The sequence below is a fragment of the Cardiocondyla obscurior genome, linkage group LG07 (assembly GCF_019399895.1).
Source record: "Cardiocondyla obscurior isolate alpha-2009 linkage group LG07, Cobs3.1, whole genome shotgun sequence".
NCBI lineage: Eukaryota > Metazoa > Arthropoda > Insecta > Hymenoptera > Formicidae > Cardiocondyla > Cardiocondyla obscurior.
The window spans coordinates 3,502,600-3,513,293 of NC_091870.1; the positions used below are offsets into that span (position 1 = coordinate 3,502,600).

The window sequence follows — 10,694 nt, forward strand, 5'->3', positions numbered from 1 at the left end:
TTAGCCGAATCTGCGGGGGCAAGAGCTATACGCACACGAAATAAAAAAAAAAAAAAAAAAGCGGGAGTCGATCGTCGAGCGCTACTCAAGTCCACAAATAGCTTTGTATCTCGATATGATATAGTACCTCGATACCATTTCATTTTCCCTGCTCACGTTATATTTCTCGATAGACATTTATGTTAATAAAAACAACTAAGTAATGTAATAATAAATATTAGGAAAAAAAAATTGTATTAAATTGATCGTCTTCTTGTTGGTTCTAAAATAATTTCTAATATTAAAAATCAGCGATATGTGATCGATAGTACGTCATTAATTAAATCTCCTATTTTTTAACGCACGTTTTTACCATGAGAAGTGAATCCGTGGACGCTTCGTACCCTCAGTGACAAAAATTAAAAAAAAAAAAAAAACATTTGTACAGGGGATTCGAAACACTTATAAACTCTAAATTAAAAATCTAAATGTTTCCTCTGCCTAATCGTTTGCAAGAAAAAAAAGAAATAAAAATTCCCAGCAACGTCCAAGATCGATGTCTGACGAGTTTGTCGAGATACGTCACTGAATCCGGCAATGGTAGGTCGGATATTGATCCCCCGGCACGTATGTCGCCGTCGGTTGAGGATCACTGGTCATTTCACCCCACCGACCTGCTCCGGCAAGGGCGGTTCCGAGCAACTCCAATCGTGCTTCCACCACTGACTTCTGCGGGGGATGAACCCGCCCTTCTCACCCTCGCGTCGATGCCTCATCTATCTCCAATGACGAAGACGAGACACACACCAGCGCACCCACACAAACGGGAAGGTAGAGAAAGCCGCACTGTTTGGGGAACGGAGTGGAGGTAGGGAAGGAGAGAAGAGGACGGGGATGATTTTCGCTGTCGGCGAAGTCGGCGGGTCTCGTCAAAAAAGCGACGGAGCTTGAGCTGATGACACGTACGAGACCGTCACGTACGGAGTGTGTTTGGTGCCGATAGCGGACAAGTGGATGAGCAAGTGCGGAGAAACGGGCGCGGAAACATCGAGAACGGTCGTCGGGTCCAGAATGCGATGCGGCCGCGATTCTCTGCGCCTCGAGGTCGTCCGGCAAGACCTACGCTTTGAACCCCGCAGCTTCGCGAGTTCGTCATGAGACTCGGATGACACACGGCGTTGCCCGTATCGAAGAACGTGAGGGCTAATCCGACGACTAGTCGTGAGATTTCAATTCTCAGTTGAAAGGACGAGTGTTCAAGATCCGAAACGAGATTCGACCGGTATAAAACGCTAATCACGATCGGACCGACTTCCTTAAGTGTTGACTAAAGAGATTGTTACATACCTATATATATATTTAGCGTAAAAGCACGTTGTACACGAGGATTCTGACGAGTGATGTTAAAAGTATAGAACAACTTGGAAAATCTCTTAACGAAACGAAGAAAACGAAATAAAGTGTGATTTATCTGTAAATCTTATTAAACAAAAAAAAAACTGAGTGAAAAAATGATACGGCAACTTGAAAATCAACTGAGAATAATCGATGTTATCAGATGCTAAAAGTAAAAACGAACAAATAGAATAGAGGTTTTATCCGAGAAGAAACACTTTTCTTTCAAAGACCTAATTCGATTCTCTTAAATACTTTTCTTTGGATATTAGTGTGTGGCCTTCAAGTGTTTAGAATTCCAGCGAAAGCTCGCAGCAAAAACTTTGAAAATTCGTTGCAGCTCAAAGACTTTTATCTTCAAGGTTCCGGCAATAAGACACCATGTTGGAATTTTATCCTCCCGCGCCTGGTTCTTTTAATCGTCAAAGCGAACCGGGGCAGCCCTTGCCGACGGTTCCACCTATTCCTTTTCGGCCCACATCTGATAATAATAACGCAGGTAAGAACTAATTAAATTTTTTTAAAACGTATGGAAAAACCCGTTTTTTTTCTCACATATGTGTATGCGTTTAAAAAATACTTTAGCATTTAGGCCTTAATAATAAAAAAAAAAAATTACGAATATGCATATTTTACGCGGTACTTTAAGAATCATTCGTTTCTTTAAATATAATTTCAACATGCATTTAGACATTAATTTATCTAATCAACAAATATCGCGACGTGTCCGCCAGGTACAGATTCGTGAAACATTAAAATAAAATTATTCGGTTTATAAATTTTGTTATTACGCGTTAAATTGCGGAGAAGTAGCGGATGAGAAAATAAACAAATTTCGGCGGCCAGTCTTCAAGGTGTGTCTCGCGTTATTTAATTCAATATCGAAACACTGGTATTTTTTGCGAGTGATCGAGCGGTACGCGCTTAACAAAGATGCTACAGAAATTAAATTTCAATGTCTTAACAAATAGAAGAAGAAAATCCACGTTAAAAAATACGGGGTGCATCTCGCGATCATATAACGCGCAGATACTCAAGGCGAACTTGCGTCTACTTGTACTACTGTAATTCTTTTTATTTGGGAGGTAAAAAAAGGGGGTTGATCGGTATCGAGATCGCAGAGCGAATGGGTCAATTGGTTTAACGAAGTATCGGGTGTTCCCGCAGAGCCGTCCGTTTCCGTGAAGACGGAGTCCGGCCTCCTCGAGACGATCTGCGCCGGCTGCGGTCGCACCATCGCCGACAAGTACGTGATGCGAGTCGCCGAGAGAAATTATCACGAAGAATGTCTCTCGTGCACGGCATGCGGCGCGATGCTGTCGCACTCGTGCTTCATACGCGATCTCAAGCTCTACTGCCGTTCCGACTACGAGAGAATCTTCGGGGTAAAGTGCGCGCGATGCATGGAGAAGATCAGCTGCTCGGATCTGGTGATGCGGCCGGTGTCCGGCCTAATCTTCCACGTGGAGTGCTTCGCGTGTTGCATGTGCGGTCAACCGTTGCCGAGAGGTGCCCACTACATTCTCAGGCAGGGCCAGCCGATCTGCAGACGAGATTTCGAGCACGAGCTGTTTCTAAATAGTCCGCAAGGTGAGTGTCACCTGTATTCCGTAACATATATGCGTGCATACGCGTGAACTTTGCCCCTTCCCGTATAGGTTTGATTTTCCGGCTGCTCGATTTGTATTTTTCTTTATTTAATTCGATGCGTATACGTCAATGCCGCAGCTTGCGAGTCAAAAAAAGAAACGGTACTCTAATTTCGAAGTTAATATACGTCATACGTACACGCACGGACGTGATAATCTTTGTCTCGCGTGAGGAATAGCCTTCCTACTTAAAATGTAGACAATCTTCGTCGAGATCAACTTAGATCTCTTAAAGAGACAAGCTCATATTTATTAAAAATTAAATCTCGCGATTCACCTTCGCGAGTACAGACCTTGTATTCATATTTAATTAATTAGCTCATTAAAAAAATTACGTGGTATAAACAACGATTGATTTTTCTCTTTTGATATTATTCGTTCAAATTCATAAAAAAAAACGTTCAAATTTTTATTTTGAATCTCGTTTAATGAGAAGTTAAGAAACTATTCCCGAAAAAAAAAAGGGAATGTTAATTTCAACTCTCCCCCAATTTTTTTTTTCTATCGTAAACTAATACTATTAAGCATGAGTGGAGATGTGTGATGCGTGTCATCTGTTGCATGAGATGATTTCCTACAATATGTCCGTCTCTATGTGTGAATCGCAAGCTCTGTTTTCATCCCTTATGATAGAATCATTAATTACCTGGTGCGGCAATTGAGCTTTCTCTGCGAGAAGCTTAGTTAAGTAAATACATATATGTATATCTCGACGTAGTTTATGCGGAATAAACCGAAAAGAGAAGATCTAGCTTCCGCGCAAAGTTTTCTGTGACAAAACAAACTGCTCGATTATCCTTCGTATCGTCTTGTTTCGATTAAATCGCGTATCGATTGGCGTGCCCTTTTCAAATTAATGAATCGAGAATTGAGATTGGCGAACGATACGAGCTTTTAGCCGCGAGGTAATTTAACAAAGCCCCCGAACCATTGCCGCGGAATGCTTGAAAATACACCGACTGACGAATTAAATTTTGAAAAATAAGTAAATGAAAAAAAACAGATTTTAAAAATTAAAAAAAAAAAAAAGAAAGATAAATCGCACTGAGAAACGCACTGTACATACCTTGTTGCATTGTTCGCAGGTTGTACTACAATCTAAAGACATCCAAAGTAAAAATCTGCAGGAATTTCGAAACAGGGCTGTTCCTTTTCAAGGTAATTACATTTAAATCAAGCGATAGACGACCGTAAAGCGATATCGAGCGTGTATACCGCGGCGTCCCGAACTAGACGTGAAATTCGCCAATCCATTCTCGCATATTCAAAATTCCGCGAAAATATCTTGGTGCCGTGAAAGACGCGGAATTTATTCCACGGCCGTTTATCCGACCGATATGTATCTCGACGTCAATTTATTGCACGCGTTTCGAGATATTTTATATGCGTTATCGGTGACGATAGAAAATGATGAAAGAGCAGTTTGTGAACCATCTATTTCTACATATACATTCCTTTCTCTCTTTCTCCCTCTCTCTTTTCCCGTGCATTAAACGCATGCGAAATATAAGCACAAAAAGGGTCATAACAGCGAAATATTAAAAGAGACCTTGTTATAATTTTTTTTTAAATAAATATAAATAAATACAAAAACGGAAACATCGAGCAATTGGAAGAAACATTTTATTTTATTTTATTTTTTTTTTTAATTTTGTAACCCTTTTTTTTTTTACATTATATCAGTATCGCGCAAATATTTTTGCCGCGCTCGGTTTTAATTGCTTATCGCGCTTTTATTAATAAAACAATGATCCGCAATTTAACGGCGATGATTTGATCGACAGTTTCATCGCAGCATGCCCGTTCCCACGGAGCGAAACAATTTTTAACAATGGAATTCCAAGAGTTCTTGAAATATCCTGTGCGGAAAATGGAATCCGCGCCTGTATGGCCGGTACGTTTGTTCCGTAGCCGACATGTTGCCGCGCGCCGCGGTACATATGTTGCATGGTAGGCGTGGCCTGTGCTTTGTCGGATCACTGTCTGATCGAAACCACCCGTATCTACTGCGAGACTTCGAAGCTGCCGCCTTCTGCATCTGACGATTAATCTATCATGCGACGTGAAATTCGAAACGCGAGAACTGTTCATCGACAATTAAAACCGGACGCGGTAAAAAAATATTCACGCGGCACTGATATTATGAGAAAAAAACAAAAAAAACAAAAAGACTTTTTATTAATTGGCTCGATGCTTTTGTGAACATTTTTACATTGATTTTTAACATTTCATTGAAAGGTTTAGAATATTTTGCTATTACACGCGATTTCTTGTATTCATATTTCATACGTGTATAATGTACGGGGGGGGGGGAAAAAGAAAGAGAGAAAGGGAGAGAATTGTAAGTAGTTAAAATATTGAAAAAAAATCGAAAGATGAAATAGATAAGAGACTATAATAAGGAATAAAAAACAGATGGATATTATTAACCGATATTGCACTCTTAGATGACGACTTATTGGACGAAAATCGACCACGGGACGGCCGTCGAGGTCCGAAACGGCCTCGGACGATCCTTACATCGGCACAACGACGTCAATTTAAAGCGTCTTTCGAAGTGTCACCGAAGCCTTGCAGAAAGGTGCGCGAAGCCCTCGCCAAGGATACCGGCCTCAGCGTGCGTGTGGTTCAAGTATGGTTCCAAAATCAACGCGCGAAGATGAAAAAGCTTCAGCGGAAAGCTAAAACGGAGCCCGGATCTGACAAGGAGCCAAAAGAAGAGCGGAGGACGGAAAGTCCGCATAGCGATCACAGTAAGCAATCATTTTTTTTTTTTTTCCTTTTTCTTTCATCCTATTTATAGTCCAGAATTCTAACAAGAATTCAGCCGGTATTTCTTAATGTGCGCACGACAACTATCCTAAATTCCGTATCCTGAAATTCCGTTTTACTCCTAAACGCGAAACGTGAAATTTAGAAAACTAGAGAATGGAGCGCGCGCGTTATTACGTTCGAACATTGGTTAATTATATTTTACAATTAGTGAAATTACAATTGAATGATCTACGGCGTGTTGTCGGTTTACTTACGATTGTTTCTTCCGGTTAGGTTGGTTTATTTTCCGTCTTTTCGTCCGTTCGTCCTTCCTTCCTTCCTTCCTGTCCTTCCTTCCTGTCCTTCGTGATAGTAATCCAAATTATCCCGACGTGTTGTGGCACTTCACATCACTCGTCATCACTGTATTACACTGCTCTGCTTTTTTTTATGATCACTGTCACTGATCACCAACACTATCACTCGAGAGACGAACGACCGAAAGAACGGTGGATTATCGGTCGCACCGAGCGGCGAACGAGGCGAACCGCGACGCGAAATGTTCCCCGCGCACTGTATCCTCCTCGGGTTTCTCAAAAATTATTTGCTGGAACGGGATGAAACCGCGACGAAAAAGACAGGCGAGGTGCAGCCGCCGATGACGAAATCCCGCGCATTTATGATGGCAATCACCGGAATCAGCCGAATAAAATCCATGATGGGAGCCGGAGTCGAAAATGCCCGAACAATACGCGACGAAATTCACGGCGGACGCTACCTGCACCCGCGACGTAACCTTGTTGTTCCGAGACACTTTTTCGAGGCACGAAACGGGGTACGAAACGACGAGCGGGATAGCTCAGGCGTACAAAATATGATTGTCCGTTCCCGAAATGACAACGTCGACACGTATTCATACGCGACACTCTCTTATTAGCGGTCAAAAATACGCGTAATTACGGAGCGATTAGACACACGTTCTCGCGCCCGGTCCTCTGCAATTAGACTGAAGTGACCGGTAGAGACCGTTAGTTCTTCAAGAGAGAGAGAGACAACCGATAAAAAAAAGTGAGACAGCAAATTCACGCTAAACACCAATTTTTTTTCTTAATAAAATATTATTAATTTTATACATATTTTACAGATAGGATTTTTGCATTACTTTTTCTAACATAACGGTTCCGACAATTTTTAATAATTAACATGCCATTTAATTACCTCCTAATTATTCACTAGCTTGATAAAAAAAAAAAAAGACGTTGAGTAGAATCGAAAGAGTTGAAATACAATCGCGAAAGAAATTCGAAAGACTGCGAATTTGCGAAGACTGGTTAATGGGGCTTTGGTAAACGAATGAGTTCAATGTCAATTGTCTAATCTCGTTCGCAGGTCATTACTTGAACGCCCTGAACATGCGCGATGGGGAATCTTCTAGCTTCCCCTCAGCCACCCAACCGCTCAACCCCAATAACCCGTACTCGCCCGACGGTAAGTCTTCACTCACCGTAGAAACTCATTTGCGCACCGGTGTCACAGGCGGTATGTGCGTAATGCGTTTATGTCCCGACAATTGTTTCAAAGATCTCTAGAATACGCGGACAATATCGCACCGTCGAATATTTTGCCTCCGCAATCGTATCTTTCACCAAAAAAAATGGGAACACTGTCGGAATAAAATTCTCGAATGAATAAAACTTCAAGTTTCGTTTATTAAAAACTTTCTACATAAACTTAAATCAATTTTACTTAAATCTTTTTACAAAATTAATTTTACAAAAAACTTAAATCAAACAAACGCTTGGAAACTTTGTGACATTTAATTGTTGCATTTATCTCTATGTTAATTATTAAAGAATTAAAAATTTTACATCGAATTTTTTATATATTAAATATTAAAATGCTCCGCAACAATTGCAATTCACACACATAAATTTGAAATATTTTGTTTCGGTAAAGAGTTTCCATAGGCAAAATTTGTTTGCTTCAACTATTTCAGATCAAAGATAAAAGCTTTGATATATTTCCTTTTTTTTTTAGAACATCCTATATATATATATATCACGCGTCCACGCAGCTTAAAAACAAATATTTTTTTAGCTTCCATATAAAAGGGACAATTTCTTTTTAATACTTTAGGCTGGAAATTTTTAACAAAGTTTTAATTTTATATTTAAATTTATCAAATTTAATTCTCGATTACTATAGATAAAAAAAAGTCTTGTATTTCTTTAACAAAAAAAATCATAACGTTAATATTTTTCCCATTTAATTATCTATTATATTTGCGAAGTGTTGTGATACTTGAAACGCGACAGGAAACGACGAAACGTTTTTTCTTCATTATTCGCAGATGCGTATCCGGGCCACTCGGGGGAGAGCTTTTGCAGCAGCGATCTATCCCTGGACGGCACGGATGGCGGTTTTGACATCGGTGAAAATGATGGTGGTGGGGCGGACGGCAGTCATCAGGGTGCCTCGCATTCTCATCACGGTTCGTCATCGCACGACACCCCGTCACTGTCGCAGAGTCTGCATGCGGCTATCAACAATCCCATCGACAAACTGTTTATGATGCAGAGTAGTTACTTCAGTGGCGATCACGCGTAATCCAAATTTTCCCTCTTCCTTCCTCTTTCTCTCTCTATCTTCGCATCCTTTCGCCGCTTATTTCTCATTGTCTTCCTTCTGTTTCTCTATATGCTTTCCCTTATCTGTTCTGTAACCTGCAATAAAGAAACTAATGTAGTAAATACTTTATTCATATTTCCACATCAAGAAGATCGCGTTCAGTTTATCGGGTTTAGACTTTTCTTTGGTTCTTTACTGATCGCTGCTAAATCCGCAATCGACATTGTTACAATTGTTACTTTACCTTTATTATTATAATTATTTTCCATTTAGAGGATCTAGTGTACTCCTAATCTTCAAACTTACGATGTCAACGATTCTCTAAAAGTATTTACTTTTCTCTATGTTTCAAATACAAAATCTGTATTTATCCTCTGTGTGTAATAAATGCATATTCATAAAAACATTTCAAGAAATGTTATTATGAAAATTTTTTAATACGTACTTTACAGTGAAGCCGAGTCCGACGAACGTAATAAGGTTTGCTACTGTGGAAAATGGCGCCAGTAACATCAGATTTTTAATGTAGTTCATCAAAATCAGTGAAAGCAAAAAAGTAAGCATATGGATCGAAATATCCAAAGGTTCCCAGTATTGATCCATCACCTGTGTTCATTAACAAAGTTACAATAAATATATCAATCAAATATTGATTTAATGGATAAAACTAATGTTAAATTGTTTATTGCCATTTTTTTTCTTATTATCATCATGTTTATTTACCTGTTTAATATTTATTGCTACAAATTCAATATAAATGCAGCAAATTCCCAATTGATATATTATCACAAAGCCATCTACAAATCCTGTAAAAGTAAAATTGTAGCTACAATATCAACCAGAAGACTACTATGGAAAAATGCATTCAGCATTGCTAAATAAAATACCCATGCCCAAACTGCCTTTTAAGAAGTGAACCAATGTCTCAAAATTTCTGAAAAAAATATATACATATAAATTTTATAAATCTTACGTACACTATAGAAAACTGTTTCATCTTTATTAATTTTCAACAACAAACTAGTTGTACGTACATACACATCGTATATTACGCTTTAAGTACCTCTCGTTTCTTTAATTGTAATTTAAATATATTTGGATACTTACTCTCGAGATACCTAGCTAACTAAACAAAAGAACAAACGATCAGCTGAACTACAAGAAACAGCATTCTTTCTTTATTTTTATTATGAAAACATGTTGAACGAGGAGCTTATTAGGTTACTCTATCTGTTTTACCATTTCTAATATCATCGGGTAATATGTAACTTGAGCTTTCGATTATTGATCAAGGATGGCACTGGTAGTGCCTTTGAAGTGTAAACAACTTACTCACTTATGAAATTAATTCCCTCTTTCATTCTTTTATTTTATAACAAAATAACATTTTTGGAAAAAGTTTTATTCCGCTGAAGAAATTGCAGTAACACATTTCATTTTTTCCTGGGGACGATTAAAGACTGAACGGCAAAGTTAAAGTAAAAAGTAAAAAATTAAATATTAATTCAAGAATTTAAAAAATGCAGAAGATTTTTCACGTATAAAACGGTATATTTGAATTTTTAATGTATTTTACATTTGTTCCTTTTCTGTGAGATCGTTACTAATCTACAGTTTGCATTGCGACTATTAGCGTAAGTTATTTTAGTTTCTACGTGATACGTTATTAATACAATTTTTTTTTTTACTGTTGTTTAAAATCGTTCTACACACATATGTATATCAATCTGTTCTCTTATCTTGATAACAAGTCAAAAGGAAGCAACGTGCTCCTACATAACATTCATGATGTGCATAAGAGTTAATATTAAATTATTATTATTTTTTACACACTTTTATTAAAAATATTCATATAATTTTTACTTTCAATAACACACTTTCGTATTTTTTTTCAGTTTAAGACTGATTTAAAGCTCGCTTGGATAAAAATAATTAGACTATTTAACAATATGTATAACATATTAAAAGTCATTAATAGTCAACAATAACGCTTCGCGATTTCCGAAGAGTACTTTCAGATTAAGGTATTGCTTTTTCAGCTTCCGAAATGCTTTACGTTTGCGATTATAGCGCAATGATAATTTTCTTTAGCCTAATATTATGTTGATTGACATTTTAAATAATTGCTTTATGTTATTTTATCTCAGGCTTTTTTTATATCTATGTAAAAAATTAGTAATATGAAGTCATACAGGAAAGGCTATTTACATTATTCAAAGAATAATTTGAATAAAAACTTTTAAGATACATAAAATGATTAATTAATTAAGATAAAATACGACGAAAGAT

General features: G+C 37.9%; 2 protein-coding genes across 3 annotated transcripts; one reads left to right on the forward strand and one right to left on the reverse strand.

Moving 5' to 3' along the window:
- The first annotated feature begins 568 nt into the window (after positions 1 to 568).
- Positions 569 to 8,809, forward strand: Lmx1a (LIM homeobox transcription factor 1 alpha). Of its 2 annotated transcripts, XM_070659134.1 has the most exons (5): positions 575 to 1,873; positions 2,542 to 2,964; positions 5,471 to 5,776; positions 7,167 to 7,265; positions 8,128 to 8,809. In XM_070659134.1, exons 1-5 carry the CDS (start codon positions 1,756 to 1,758, stop codon positions 8,382 to 8,384), a joined length of 1,203 nt encoding a protein of 400 aa, XP_070515235.1. In that variant the 5' UTR covers positions 575 to 1,755; the 3' UTR covers positions 8,385 to 8,809. The 2 variants fall into 2 exon arrangements, with proteins under 2 accessions (XP_070515236.1, XP_070515235.1); XM_070659135.1 differs by lacking the exon at positions 7,167 to 7,265 and having other exon boundaries at positions 569 to 1,873.
- Positions 8,365 to 9,642, reverse strand: LOC139103968 (proton-coupled amino acid transporter-like protein CG1139). Its single transcript, XM_070659168.1, has 5 exons — positions 9,513 to 9,642; positions 9,293 to 9,339; positions 9,129 to 9,211; positions 8,851 to 9,011; positions 8,365 to 8,500 (listed from the first exon to the last, which is right to left on the reverse strand). The coding sequence occupies exons 2-5, from the start codon at positions 9,294 to 9,296 to the stop codon at positions 8,485 to 8,487; spliced, it is 264 nt and encodes an 87-aa protein (XP_070515269.1). The 5' UTR covers positions 9,297 to 9,339; positions 9,513 to 9,642; the 3' UTR covers positions 8,365 to 8,484.
- Between the last annotated feature and the right edge of the window lie 1,052 nt (positions 9,643 to 10,694).

Coding starts and splice junctions, on each gene's coding strand:
- LOC139103968 (XM_070659168.1), bottom strand. Junction 9,012..9,128: donor TAGCAATAAATATTAAACAG/GTAAATAAACAT, acceptor TAATGAACACAG/GTGATGGATCAATACTGGGA.
- Lmx1a (XM_070659134.1), top strand. CDS start 1,756: ATGTTGGAATTTTATCCTCCCGCGCCTGGTTCTTTTAATCGTCAAAGC. Junction 1,874..2,541: donor ATCTGATAATAATAACGCAG/GTAAGAACTAAT, acceptor GTGTTCCCGCAG/AGCCGTCCGTTTCCGTGAAG. Junction 5,777..7,166: donor AAGTCCGCATAGCGATCACA/GTAAGCAATCAT, acceptor TCTCGTTCGCAG/GTCATTACTTGAACGCCCTG.